The sequence below is a fragment of the Octopus bimaculoides genome, chromosome 9, assembly GCF_046866305.1.
Source record: "Octopus bimaculoides isolate indiv1 chromosome 9, ASM4686630v1, whole genome shotgun sequence".
NCBI classification, from domain to species: domain Eukaryota; kingdom Metazoa; phylum Mollusca; class Cephalopoda; order Octopoda; family Octopodidae; genus Octopus; species Octopus bimaculoides.
This window is the reverse complement of record NC_142936.1, coordinates 45,279,365-45,295,360: the sequence shown is the minus strand read 5'-3', so window position 1 is coordinate 45,295,360 and position 15,996 is coordinate 45,279,365. Positions and strand designations below refer to the sequence as shown.

Here is a 15,996-nt window from a genome sequence, read left to right as displayed (position 1 = left end):
TGACTATACATGATATATATATATATATATATATATATATATATATAGAGAGAGAGAGAGAGAGAGAGAGTTTACTGTTTCATTATTAGTAGGCCCAACAAAAAAATAATAAAATACTCCATCCAGTGAGATGGATATCATTTAATATATACAGTATTTAGATATGAGCTTAATAGTTTCATGCTGTTGAAGCACAATAATTTGGTAGATTTATATATCATGCCTTGTGTCTGCAAGCAATCAATCATTCAGGTTCAGATACATCTAATAAGACTAGTCATGTGTTTTTGAGCCTAAAGGATTGCATGGAGACACAGGGTATGATATATGAATCTGCTGGATTATTGTTGTTTCCACAGCTCATATTTAAATACTGTGTATATGAAATGATATATATGCACACACAGACATACATATGTATAAATAGATGTGTGTGGGTTGGACAGAGTTTATTGAGGTACATTTTCTGTGGTTGGATGCCCTTCCTGTCACTAACCCTCACCTGTTTCCAATATAGCAAGGTAATATTTCCCCATGGTCGGACATGTTTTCACAGAATATTGAAAATCAGTAACGCTGATTGTATGCATGAAATAAATTGGGGGGGGGGGGTTACCTCAATTGTTTTAACAGAGGAAGAATGACTCAAGGTAACAGCAGTGTGGGGGATAGAAAAATTAAGGACATGAATATAAGAAAGTTGCTAGCCCATCAAGGAATATTGTTGAGATGCTCAAAACCTCTGGCAAAGGAAGCAATTCAAAGTATAGGAGAATGCCCTTATTAATGGGTGTTTTTATTACTTTAGCGATGATATTAGAGGTGAGTCACTGCAAATAAAAATAAAATATTTTCAATATATTTTACCTCTATATTTACAACTAGCAAATACAGGAATATCTACTGAACGGTTTTGTGTTTCTCATAGACAACTGTACGATTTAGAAAGAGATGTGTGAAACAGTTGACACAACATTGAGAGAATGTCATTGCTAACAGTCAACTAATAGACATCAGCTTTTGCCACAGACAAATGTTGTAATTTGAAAGGGTTTTTTTTCCCCATACTGTACTTATATGTTTGTAGGTATGTGTAGAAATGTGTATGTATAGTATGTATATATATGTGTGTGTATGTGTGTATATATATATATGTATACACACACACAGACAGATATATATATATATATATAGATATATATATAGATATATATATATATATATATATATATATACATACACACACACACACATAGATAGATAGATAGATAGACATACACACTCATGACATTACAGTCTTCTTCTATTCTAAACAATTATGGCTGTGTAATTTCTCCTCATAGAGAAATCCTTCACTTTCCACTTGTACACTACACACCCTTGACCAGTAACTTCCTATCTGATTGCCCCATCTTGTCATGTGTTGACAGAGCTCTCAATTGATTCTGGTGTTCCCAAAAGTTCAGTTTTATCCTTTACTCTCTTCCTTCTATATATTAACGACCTATTTGCTGCCACATTCAACAACACCCATTTTTATGCAGATGACATGACTCTCTGTTCCTCTCTTACTTTCTCCCAGCCATGCAACTTTGGCACCACACATCAAACCCGCACTACACCCATAAACAGAGAACTTGAGAGTTTTAACTTCAGTGAGGCCATAGCAACTGTGCCTTAGCAAAAGAAAAACTCTAATGCTACTCATAAAATGAAAACACCATTGCACCACATATCCCCTAAACATGACATACTGGTCTTCATTAACAGTGATTTATCTCTCTTGGCAAAAGCTCATCTTTAGCATAGCTGCGATTGCATTTCAAAGACTGCCCTTTCTCTTCTGAGTCAGAAAATATTTCAACTCCTTAAAGTTTCTGACACAATAGAATGCTCAGGTGTGGCCATCAGTGGAGTACTGCTCCCACATCTGGGACAATGCTGTTACAAGGGGTTGTTGAAAAGTACCTGGCTTTAAGGATGTCATGAAAGTCCTGGTTGGAGGCCCAACCTTCTGAGTTCTTTTACAGGGCTTAGAAAAACTGAAAGACTGCTGCAATAAGTGTGTTAACCTGAGAAGGAAATATGTTGAATAAAATTATAACTGATCCTCCTATTTTTTTTTTTCAAAGCCAGAAACTTTCCAGTACCCCTTTATACTATGCACAAGATATGCTGCATCACATCCAGAGAAAGGCTACACAAATGACTACTATTCAATCATGGGCTGATACACTTCACCTGGTCCAAGAATTGAAACTACAATTATACGATCATGAGTCCAACATCCTAACCACTTGGCCACAAACCTCCAGACAGACATATATTTACACACACACACGTTTATTTTTATGTAAACTTCTGTATAAAAACAATTACACATTAAATTGAGGGATAACATAACACTTTTCAATGAAGTATCATATGCATTCATTTCACAAGGAAATGGTTGACAGTGACTTCGAAGTTTCAGCTTACTTCCGATCATCATGTATGTATATATACACATACCTATAAATAATAATAATAGTAATAACAAGAGCACTCAGAGAGCGCAACACCAACGTCCTTTTAACGATTAGCCAGAGATGATTTTTAAAATGAGAATATCTGAAAACTCGACTGCTCTCACAAGCAAGAATACTAAAAATGAACCCAACTGCTCTCAAAAATTAAATTTAAAAAACCGGAAAAATAATCCAGAATCCTTGTCCGATACCGGACCGATCCCAAAATCTAATCAGTTTGTGCCAGTCATGAGGCCAAGCATCCCTGAAAGTTTCATCCGAATCCATCCAGCAGTTCTTGAGATATCTTGTCCACGGACAAACCAACAAACAAACAAACACAACTGAAAACAATACCTCCGCCTTAGCGAAGGCAGAGGTAATAATAATATATAAAGGCGTACATGATCTGCATATATAATTATATATATGTGCATATAAAAGCAAATATATATATATGTATATTTTTTGTCAGTGAACAGGTCGTGGTCTCGAAGCGATGAAAATATTTTAGCAAATTAAATTTTATTGTTGAAGTGAACCAAACGGTTTTTATGTGTTTTAAATGGCTTATAAACACCTTCCACGCTGCAATTGTTTTCGTTCCAGCACACGATCTCAGATCAGGTCACTTGCAATGCAAATATATCTCCGTTATACATATATATATGCATATATAGTGTACGTGGGTGAATGCCTGTCTGTATATATATAATTATATATTCTGTATCTCTATATATAAATCAATGGTGACTGTTTATCTTAAGTGTGTCTATTATCTTGTGTAAACAGTTTTTGAGTAGCCCATAGGTGAAACTACACAGCTATCAGTTCACATTGATAACATGTTATTTTGACTGTATTATTATCAGTATGAAGTACTTCACACAGTGCATGTTTGATGTACTTTAGAAAGTACACAAGGCCGTTAAAACACACGTAGACGTTTATACCGTCAAACGTAATCATTTGTCATCTATATATGTATGTATTACAAATGCTGGAATATTCGAAATTGATTCTTGAAATTTTCTACAAGTCTAACTGCAATCTACCATCCCTCCACCCACTCATTATATCATCACTCAGCTCAATCGACCTATTTTAACTCAACACGTTTTCTCGCTGCACGTTTTCGGTCTGCCATTACTCACGCCTGTACTTTTTCCTGATCTTACTCTCACTGCTTCTCACACTTACGTCATGTACACTCTGTTTCGCCCCACCCAGTCTTGTTTCTTCCCCCCCCCTTCACTCTTCTCTTTTTTCATTTTAATTCTTCCCTAATCTTATTACACCTCTTACGTCATGTAATCTTTCTTTTTTATTTTTTTCCTTTCTCTCTTTCACCCTACCCCTACTATTTTCTTTTATGCTTTTTACCTCTTTCTTAGCCTTCTCTGTTTTCTAGGGTTGCACTAATAATTACGCGTCAGTACTTACCTTTCCTAAGTGATTAGTATATACATATATGCATATATAGACACATACATGTACAAACACATGTACGTATATCTGCATATATGTCTATATGCATGAGTATGTATTATGTGTGTGTTGTGTCGTTCTTTTATTCTTTCTTTTACCTGTTTGCCATTTGTCTGCAGCCATGCTGGAGCACCGCCTTTAAGGGTTTTTAGTCGAAGAAATCAACCCCATCGCTTACACTTTGTAAGCCTAGTTCTTATTCTATCGGTTTCGTTTGTCGAACCGCTAAGTTACGGGGGACATAAACACACCGGCATTGGTTGTCAAGCGATGGCAGGGGCACAAACACACACACATACATACATACATACATACATACATACATACATACATACATATGGCAAGTTTCTTTCAGTTTCCGTCTACCAAATCCATTCACAAGGTTTTGGTCGGCCCAAAGTTACAGTAGATGCCGCTTGCACAAGTTGCCATGCAGTGGCACTGAACCCAGGACCATGTGATTGGGAAGCACGCTTCTTACCACACAGCCACGGCTGTATATAAAATATATATATAGGTGCAGACGTGGTTGTGTGGTGAGTAGTTTGTTTTCCAACCACATAGTTCTGGGTTCAATTCTACTGCATGGGCTAATCAAAGTCGATTTAGTGGATGGAAACTGAAAGAAGCTTGTCGTGTGTGTGTGTGTGTGTTTGTCCCCTACCACTGTTTCATAACCAGTGTTGATCTATTTATGTCCCTGTAACTTAACAGTTCAGCAAAAGAGACCGATGGAATAAGAACCAAGCTTTAAAAAATAAAAGTACTGGGGTTGAGTCATTTGACTAAAATTCTTCAAGGCAGTGCCCCAGTATGACCGCAATCTAATGACTGAAATAAGTAAAAGAAAATATGTGTGTATGTATGTAGCTATCTAACTATTTTGAGGAACCAATTGAGATGGTGTGGCCATATTGTTCGAATGGCAGATGAACGCATGCCGAAACAGCTGTTTTATGGTGAGCTTGCAGAGGGGAAACGTTATCGGCATAAACCTAAAAAAAGGTTTAAGGATGGCATAAGGACTGCTATGAAGTCAATTGGAATGGCTCCAAAAGATATAGAAGTCCTCGCTTCAGATCAAGTTGGATGGCGAACAAGGGTGTGGAGTGGAGTGAAAGCATTTGAAGAGGCCAGGATGAATGCAAGCAGGGCTCAAGAGACATTTAAGGAAAAATGTAAAGACTGAGAAGGTGAATGACAAGGACCTTTTTGTGTGCACAGTCTGTGACAGACCATGTCTGTCCTTGGCTGGCCTCAAATCTCACCTGCGAACCCATGGAAAACAAACCTCATCCAGCTATTCTGATTATATGTCTGTGCACACGTTTGAATGTGGTGTGTGCCAGAGGGTTTGCAAATCCAATGGGGGTCTTAAAAGACATGTTAGGATCCACAATGAGCAGAACTTACTTGCAGGTATTGGTAGTGCAAATCAGAGGTGCAATCTGTGTGGGTGTTTTTTCAAAACACTGTCTGGTTTAAAAAGCCACATCAGACGCCATGAAAGGGCTAAGGTGTAGGTGCAGGAGGTGGTCAAACTCTGTTTAAGGAGTAGACAACCACCATCTAACTATATATGCATGCATGTGTACATATGTGTGTGTGTGTGTGTTTGTATGTATATATATATATAAATATATGCACACACATACATACACATGTATACATATGTGTGTATTTGTGTGTGTCTGGGGCCAGGGACTTATGCTGCTTTTAAAAAGGATGTAATACAAATCACCACTTAACCCTTCATGGGCTGGTGGGGTCCAACTGGATTCCATTGGCCTTCTGTGAAATTTTTTTTTGTTCTTTTTTTCAGACATTCTGTGAAATTATTTTTTTCTTTTTTTCAGATATTCTGTGAAATTATTTTTTTCTGTTCTTTTTTCAGACATTCTGTGAAATTTCTTTTTGTTCTTTTTTCAGATATTGTGAAATTATAATTTTTTGTTCTTTTTTTCAGATATTCTGTGAAATTTTATTTTTCTGTTTTTTTTTTCAGATATTGTGAAATTATTTTTATCACTTCTTTTTTTCAGATATTCTGTGAAATTTTTTTGTTCTTTTTTTCAGATATTGTGAAATTATAATTTTTTAAAATTTTTTCATATATTCTGTGAAATTATTTTTTTCTGATCTTTTTTCAGATATTCTGCGAAATTTTTTTGTTCTTTTTTTCAGATATTGTGAAATTATTTTTTATTGTTCTTTTTTCAGATATTCTGTGAAATTATTTTTTTGGTGCTTTTTTTCAGATATTCTGTGAAATTATAATTTTTTTGTTCTTTTTTCAGATATTCTGTGAAATTATTTTATTTTGTTCTTTTTTCCAGATATTCTGTGAAATTATTTTTTCTGTTCTTTTTTTCAGATATTCTGTGAAATTATTTTTTCTGTTCTTTTTTCAGATAGTCTGAATGCAAATTGATATATTTCAAATGTCTATCCCTAAATCAATGTTCTATGGCAAAAGAGGCATTGTAGATGCACCATATGAAGTTTCAGCACCAGTTTATGATTCCGATAGCGACATACCTGATATAATAGTAAATGAAGATGTTGAAGAATCCAGTGATAACTTTAGTGATGGTTATAGTACTGAAAACAGCAAAACTGATTATGAAGATGGCAATACTGTGGTTGGTAAAGATAAATGTACTGTATGGCTCACTGAACTTCCCAGATGCAGATGAAATGTTCACCAAAATGTGCTTCGTAAAAGTGCAGGCATTCATGTAGCTGTACCTTCCCATGCTGTTTCTACTACATTTAGTTTTTTTCTCATGGATGAAGTAATGGAACTTCTAATTGAAGCAATGAATCAAAAAGGGAAAGTTCTCTATGCTGAAAATTGGAAAGATGTAGATTATATTGAAATAATCACATGGATAGGTCTCCATCTCAGAGCTGGGTTGGACAATGATGTCTTTAGCACAAAGACAGGCCAACTAATTTATTATGCTTGTGTGAGTCGTAATAGGTTCAAAGAACTGAAAAAGTGCATAAGATTTGATGACATGTCTACACGGTAAGCTCGAAAAAATGGTGATTATGGGAAGTTGGCACCTATATATGAAGTCTGGCAGAGGTTTATTGAGTCATGCCAAATAAATTACAAAGCTGACCCTTGTGTAACTATTGATGAATCTCTGTTGTCCTTCAGAGGAAAATGCTCATTCAAAGTGTACATACCATCAAAACCAAGTAAATATGAGATAAAAGTTTGGTCTATTGTTGATGCTAGTAACACCTACCTTCTAAATGTGCAGATATACATAGGGAAAGGCCCTGAAGGTCCAGAATAACAGTGGGCTAAAAGAGTTGTTTGAGATCTCAGCAAGACTATTCTAAACTCTGGTAGATATATTACATGTGACAACTTTTTTACTGATGTTGGTCGTGCTTTAGAACAACCTACAAAAAGTGTAACGATCTTAGGAACCATCAGAAAGAATAAACATGAAATACCTCCATCATTCCAAGCCTCTTAGGGTCGTCAATTGTTTTCAACAAAGTTTGGCTTTAGCCAAGAGCATCATCTTATGATGTGCAGTTATGTTCCAAAAGTAAATAAGGCAGCTATCTTACTACTGAGCACTATGCATTATGACAACAAAATACAAGAAAGTGAACCTTTTAAACTAGATATGATTGCAGACCATAATGCAACTAAAGGTGGTGTAGATACATTAGACCAATTAGTCAATTACTCATGTAAACTCACAACAAATAGATGGCCTTTAGTTATTTTCTACTGGATGCTTGATGTCGCAGCACATAATTCTGCTGTTTGTTTCATGGAAAAAGAACCCGATGCATATAGAGGACACCAAAAGCATTGTTTCATGGAAAAAGAACCCGATGCATATAGAGGACACCAAAAGCATCGGCACTTCCTTTCAGATTTGACTGAACAACTTTGCAAACTGCAAATCCCAATGGCGTTTCTTGGCAGAATGCAGAAAACTATGAAGACATGTTGTAGTGTGCATGGAAGCCTTTGAGAGTGGTGAAACAACAGGACCATCCCAGTATCAACCCCAAGAAAAACTGAAAAAAGATGTAAAAAGTGTCCAAGAAAGCTTGACAAGAAAAAGAAAGAAATCATGCACAGTATGTAGTGAGCCTATTTGTGATGCCCATTCTAACTTTGCTTGCAATGATTGTGTCTCACGTTCTGATGAACTATAAATCAATTTTCTTTGTATTTGTACTAAATATACTAAATTTTGTTTTATTTTATACTTAGTATTATATGTATAGTTTATAAAACTATAAAAAAATGTTGATTTCTTTCAATAAAGGTTTTACAAATACATACCTATAAGGTGCTAAATTTCTTGTTCTGTATCATGGACTCACACATATATACAAGATTAAACAAATATTACTTTATAGATAGTGCTGAAATCCACAAAAATAAAAGGTGTCCCAATGGCCTTTTGTGTAATTCCAGCCCCACCAGCCCATGAAGGGTTAAAATTGTTTGAATATTTTTTGTGATTATTGTGCATGTCACTTTATACATGCATACATACATGTATGTGTGTATGTTTGTAACACCCCTCCAACACCCAGAAAAATACTGAACTTGTATTAAAAGAACTCTGATATATATATATATAAAAAAAGACCAGTTTGAGGAATGATGTTGAAGAAGACACTCTTAGTCCCAAATCAGTGACTAAAAAAAAACCTGTGATCATTGTTTAAAAAAAAGTGATTTGTAAATGTCTAATCATTAACCCTTTTTCATTTGCACCAGCCATATCCAGCTTCTCATGCCTACCCTACAATGTTAATCTAAAAATAAACAATCACATCCACAAAATCTCGAAGCAACTGGATAATTCATGATTAATTTTAAAAAAATGTGAATCAATGAACATCACATTTGAAAGAATAATCTGAATGCTAAAGGGTTAAAGTAGAAAATAATCATCAGAAAAGTTATTCCTTACTTCTGTAACAAAGATCTTTTTGTTTCTAGTATATACATATATATATATATATATATATATATATATACACACACACACACACACACACACACATATATATATAGAAAAAGGTTGACAGTGACTTAAAAGTTTCGACTTACTTTCATCAGGCTGTAAAGGTTTACACACACACACACACACACACACACACACACACACACACACACATACATATGTTCTCTCTCTCTCCTTTGTTTGGACAGAAAATTCTGTTGATTTTCAAGATGGAGAAAGAAACAGTTTCTTCCTTGGTTTTAATTGATGTATTTAATCACAATATCCTCACCCTTCTTTATTGATAACATAATCTCACCTATTTGGTAAATTGTTGAGGACAAACTTGACCCCATGGACATTAAATGTAAAATTCCTCATGTTTCAAGACAAAGAAACACTCAGTATCATTTTTAATCTCGTCATAATTAATAAACCTTTTTCTCATTAAATATTATTGCAATGATCTGAAAAGATGATAGATAGTTGGATAGAGCAAGGTCAAGAGAATAAAAAGAATGAAACAAAACTTCAGTATTTAGTGCCATAATCTTTTCCTAAGTGACTTGTGCAATATGTAGTCTTGCATTATCCTTTAAGAGCATCACTCCTTTATGATTAACCAATGATGGTGCCTTTTCTGCAACTGCTAAGTTTTGGGGGACATAAAACATACCAAAACTCGTTGTCGAGCAGAGGTGGGGGACATGCACGCATTGATATATACATATATACGACAGGCTTCTTTTCAGTTTCCATCTACCAAACTACTCATAAAACTTTGATCAGCCCAAGGCTATGGTAGAAAACACTTGCCCTAGGTGCCATGCAGTGGAACTGAACCTGGAACCATGTGGTTGGGAAGCAAGCTTCTAATCACACAGCTATGCCTACATGCTCGTGCATGTGCTTATGTATATCAAAATGAAATTTCAACTTTACAATTGTTATATATGTTGGTCATGTGATATGGAACCTTTTTAGATTTGAATAAGAGTATTTACATGTTCACTGCCTCTATACATTGATAGCTCTCACTTTTTCTCAGTTTCTGTCTATCTATCTGTCTATCTGTCTGTGTTTTCATCTCTTCCTCTCTAGGTATGTTGCCCTCAACTTCCCCTCCTTTATTTTTTTTATTCAGGTTTTTAACAAGCTCTACAGTGTCCTTGTATAATTCTTATTTCTGTATTGCCCACAAGGGGCTAAACATAGAGGGGACAAACAAGGACAGACAAACGGATTAAGTCGATTAGATCGACCCCAGTGCGTAACTGGTACTTAATTTATCGACCCCGAAAGGATGAAAGGCAAAGTCGACTTCGGCGGAATTTGAACTCAGAACGTAACGGCAGACGAAATACCGCTAAGCATTTCGCCTGGCGTGCTAACGTTTCTGCCAGCTCGCCACCTTAATAATCCTTGTATAATTCTTGTCCAGTTTTAAATTTATACAACTTTATATATATGTATGTATATATGTCTGTGTGCTGTATGCATTTGCCTGTAGTAAAATTAATCTGTGCAAAAATTAGTAAAAGAGTTTCTTTGCCAACCCACTGACCCTGATGTTGCTTTTTTACTTAGATTCAAAGTTTTAAATTTGGGGAGAAAGGAACTGTTAATTACATCGATCCTCCTATCACAGTACTTGATTGATGTTTTATTTTATTGACCCTGAGAGGATGAAATGACTTTGGTGGGATTTGAACTCAGACTGCAGAGAACCAGAAAAAATATTGCAAAACAGTATGTCTGATGATGTAACAATTCTGCCAAATCACTGCCTTTAGAATGATAATGATTATGATATCTACCATCAGTACAGTAACATGAATGTATAAAGTGCACCCAATTGATCCCAGTTTATTACAGTTAAATATGTTATTTGATAGATAGATATAGTGGCTTACAGTTTGTAGCTTTAGCCAGCCTCCCCTGAGGTTGCATTCCAGATTTATATTTTGATCCATGTTTATAAGAAGTTTCTGGAGTAGTTTTATATCAATCCACATATTCTAATCCCCAGGATACTGCCAAACAAAAAGAATCAGTCAGATTATAAGAGATAGTGAGACAGTTGGTTTTATTCTAGCTTGTCATATACTAGTAACCTTAGTCCATACAGATATATGGACTAGGGCTACAGTAACCACTGGATTCAGGAGTACATTCATACTGGATTCTGAGTGAATATTTAAGACAGTTTCAGCACTGAACACTTGATTTCACATCCTCTCCATTTTAGTGATGCCAGTGCCACAATGATCATGCATGGCTGGTAGTTGATCCAGGAGTGAGAAATCAGTTTACTTGCTCCACATGGAACTATTTTATAGAGCATTGGGAGCTCATCTCCAGTTACCCAGTTTCAGCTACACCAAAGCTGTGCTATCTTAAGGCAAGGACACATCGAGCAGTAGTGGGGACTGACACAAGATAACCTTGCCTAAGCATCGTTGACCTATGACGCTTTGGCATATTGTGTTTACCATTTCTGCCTCTCTAATAATACTTATAGTCTGTCCAGAAAATTCCTGTGAGAAGTAGATCCAGAAACACTTGTTGATTGGTTTAGATATTTTAGGAAATTAGATCTTATAGATAAAATGACTAAAGTATAACAGTTGGTGCAGCTCTCTCTCTCTCTTTCTTCTTTTCACCTCCTCCTCCCCCTCCTCTAACTGTAACATTCTCTATGTTCCACTAGGTTAAGGATAGGAGGGCCAGGACGGTGTCTGTGTTTGCTTACAACTACATAGGCCCCTAAAACAATTAGTAAAAGCATGGTACATTCTACCAAGCCATACTCATTTATGAATGGCAGCTTTCAGACTTCTTTTACCATCATCATCATCATCATCATCACAATTGCATTGCTTTGATGTAATACATGATCTTACCAACCATTAACATTTTGATCTATGGTCTGTTATTGTTGTTTCTAATCTTGTCACTGTTATTTTGTATTTCAGATATTAACTCAAGAAATAAAATCCTACAATCATGGAATGGAATTTAATGAACGTTGATGGAATACGCAATATCCATTCAGGATTAGGGTGCTTGCTGGACAATGAATATATCATTGCTGATGAGTGTGAAGGTAAGTCAGGTGTTATTGCATGACATTTTATTTTTTTATCTATTTGTGTGTGTATGTGTAAAGGTTTTCGTTTCACAACCAGATGCAAATGTCTTATCAATTAGAGAAGAGGATATCAAGTGGATTCTAAGTTTCAGCATCGCCACCACCACCACCACCACCAACATCATCATCATTGTCTTTGTCCTCCTCCTCCTTATCATCATCATCATCATCGTCATTTGTCTGATCTTGTTTGGATTTGCCAACTCAACAGCATCACCCATCACAATGTCTAAGAGGCCAGCTGGGCAACATAGCCTTTTATTACAGAGCTGATCGATGGAGGGTTTTTTTTTTTCTGGACAGCCAACCTCTGTATATCCATGTTGGTTCTTCATCAGAGTGTATCACTAACGAGTCCGTACTTAAGCTCACCAGTGATATCTTGCTAAATGCATGTATCTCTATCTCTTAAATGATATCAGTGATTGCAAGAATACCACCATACTGCCTCTATCTGAGCTCATTATGAAAATCTAGAGAAATTTGGAAAATATTTTTTTGTTGCTGCATTTGCAGATTCCTATGACTTCTCTGCCACCACCATTCAATTCCATTATTATGAATTTGAATTGGGAGCTCAAGTCACAGTGAGTCTTTCATTAGCTGATTACATGACCATGAATGCTATCCCTATGGATACATTGATAGAACTTGGTGATCCTAACCATTGATCTTGTAGGATTCCTCCATTCAGCATCAATGTAAGACGCACAGTTGATTTAGAGAATATATATGGAAAATATATTGTTAGAAAATTTACATATTTTTAATATGTAGCATTAAAGATGTTTATGGGCTTGTAGAAATGGCAGTCATTGATTTGTAATTTTTTCTTGAATAATGGAGAAATTATCTGATGATCTTGCAGGTAGAAGGAGAACAAAATAAAGATAGAAAGAAAGAAACATTGTAGAAATGTGTTGGTTATATGTTGGCTAATGCAAAGGGAATATGGAAAAGACTTACTGTTGGAGAATGCAGTTTGTTGTTAACCTGATTTTTATGTGACCGTCAATTGATGATAATGAAATAGAAGTGTGGGTGTGTGTGTCTTTGTGTCTATTTCTAGCTGGCTTTGTGCACTTTTGTGATTGGGAAATTTTCTGTATTTTTGTTAACATAAAGAGCTAAAAATAAAAATTGCGGAAATATAAATAAGGCAAAAGTAAAAGAGACATAACTGAAAAATGAAAAAGGGAACAAAGAATTATTGAATAGTTGAAGAAATGAGATGAAAAGGATGTGAAATTTTTACATTTCTAGTCAGCAGGTAAAATAAAAGAATAAATAGTATGGAGTTTCTAAAAAAAGATTTTGTTCAACATGGTCTCTGTAATTATGTCTTTTAGTAGCTACAGGGAGAAAGAGAGTAAAATGGGTATTTTTAATATATCAAGAGACAAAAGCCTGTTTTACTGCTGCTGCTGCTGTTATTGTTTAGCCCAGGGCTATGATGTTATGGATTCTATCTATGACCTTCCCTACTTTATTTATTTATTTCATCATCATCATCATCATCATCGTTTAACGTCCGCTTTCCATGCTAGCATGGGTTGGACGATTTGACTGAGGACTGGTGAAACCGGATGGCAACACCAGCTTTGTGCACTTTTGTGATTGGGAAATTTTCTGTATTTTTGTTAACATAAAGAGCTAAAAATAAAAATTGCGGAAATATAAATAAGGCAAAAGTAAAAGAGACATAACTGAAAAATGAAAAAGGGAACAAAGAATTATTGAATAGTTGAAGAAATGAGATGAAAAGGATGTGAAATTTTTACATTTCTAGTCAGCAGGTAAAATAAAAGAATAAATAGTATGGAGTTTCTAAAAAAAGATTTTGTTCAACATGGTCTCTGTAATTATGTCTTTTAGTAGCTACAGGGAGAAAGAGAGTAAAATGGGTATTTTTAATATATCAAGAGACAAAAGCCTGTTTTACTGCTGCTGCTGCTGTTATTGTTTAGCCCAGGGCTATGATGTTATGGATTCTATCTATGACCTTCCCTACTTTATTTATTTATTTCATCATCATCATCATCATCATCGTTTAACGTCCGCTTTCCATGCTAGCATGGGTTGGACGATTTGACTGAGGACTGGTGAAACCGGATGGCAACACCAGCCTCCAATCTGATTTGGCAGAGTTTCTACAGCTGGATGCCCTTCCTAACGCCAACCACTCAGAGAGTGTAGTGGGTGCTTTTACGTGTCACCTGCACAAAGGCCAGTCAGGCGGTACTGGCAACGGCCACGCTCAAAATGGTGTATTTTATGTGCCATCCGCACAGGAGCCAGTCCAGGGGCACTGGCAATGGTCTCGCTCGAAAATCCTATGAAGGCCAGTCAGGTATATCTAGGACTATAATATTCAATCAGTTGTGTGGAGGTTCTTTTGTTAAGAAGGCAGTGTGATTTGGCTATTAGTTGTAATAAGTGAAGCAGATATACAAATGTTATCTTACTGGGTAGTCATTTCTAAAGCTGACTAGTGAATATAGGCCAGTTTTGTAAAGGCTAGCGGTTATGATCTTTATTATGATAACAATAAAGGTGGGTATATTTAATGGGATCAGTTCCATATTATTCCCTACCGTTATTTTATTGATCAGAGGGAGACAAAAACAAAAATAAAGCAAAAAAAATGAGTCCAATGGAATATAAATCTGAACTGTAGAAAAAACTAATGAAATCTGTATGAAATTAGATGAGTGGTTAATTAATTAGACATCATTACTTTTAATTAAAGAGTAGTAATCCATTGTGAAAAAAAAACAAAAGAAAACATTGGGTAGTATGCAGAGAGACTAGAATAGATAAAAGGAGCACTCCGTCGGTTACAACGACGAGGGTCCCAGCTGATATGATCAACGGAACAGCTTGCTCATGAAATTAACGTGCAAGTGACTGAGCAATCCACAGACACGTGTACCCCCAACGTAGTTCTCAGGGAGACTCAGCGTGACATACAGTGTGACAAGGCTGGCCTTTTGAAATAAAGGTACTACTCATTTTTGCCCGCTGAGCGGACAGGAGCAACGTGAAATAAAGTGTCTTGCTCAAGGACACAACGCGTCGCCGGGAATTGAACTCACGGCCTTACGATCGTGAGCCGAATGCCCTAACCACTAAGCCACGTGCCTTCACTTCTAGAATAGATATGTTGCAATTATATAGGTAAATTTCTTTATTTTCCCACCTGTTGTTTATAGACCGGTTTTGGACCAAATAGCAGGAAGTGACCTGTTGGGTTAAAGTATAATAGAAGTGATAAGTAATTCAAATTAATGAGCAGCAGTTCAAGTAATCCATATAAAACAGTAATTGAATAGAAATGCTTAAGTGTAGGTTTGGATTTTATTTGGCAATTAAACAAGTTTTATGCTTGACATTGACAATGAAAACGAGTTAATTTTCAATGTCACACTGCTGGAATGCATTATTTCACTTGGTGAACTGGCAGATTTGTTCAGCTTGTTTTTTTTAAGCCCAGGCTTAGCTGTGAAGTTATTTGTTTCCCACAAAAGTTACTTATTTTTCAAGACTTGTAAAGAACTAAAAAGACCAAGTGTGATACAGTTAAAATATTCCCACTGTATTTTCTTTTTAAATATATTTTTCAGAAACTCTACAGGAAATCATTTCAAAACTGAAAAGTGAAGATTCGCACATTAGATCATTCCGTCGCCAGAAAAATATCTATAACATGATAAGCACAGTAAGTTGTTTTACTTCTTTTACCATTTCCTTTTAAGTTGTTTTAGCCATTGGACTGTGGCCATGCTTGGACACTGCCTTGGAAAGTTTAGTTAAAAAATAGACCTCAAAACTTCTTTCTTTTAAAGTCTGTTAC

At 35.7% G+C, this 15,996-nt stretch overlaps 1 protein-coding gene across 6 annotated transcripts in view; it reads left to right on the top strand.

Moving 5' to 3' along the window:
• The window catches only part of LOC106873285 (protein timeless), a 68,843-nt gene that overhangs the window by 16,722 nt on the left and 36,125 nt on the right, over positions 1-15,996 (top strand). For 4 of the 6 annotated variants that reach the window (XM_089357493.1, XM_089357495.1, XM_052970667.2 and 1 more), the window contains exons 2-3: positions 11,968-12,098; positions 15,767-15,861. In XM_089357493.1, the coding sequence (XP_089213619.1) occupies positions 11,999-12,098; positions 15,767-15,861 (195 nt within the window). In that variant the 5' untranslated portion in view covers positions 11,968-11,998. Of the gene's footprint in view, positions 1-7,882; positions 8,112-11,967; positions 12,099-15,766; positions 15,862-15,996 lie in introns of those variants that run through there. The other 2 variants (XM_089357494.1, XM_052970668.2) reach the window with 2 other exon arrangements.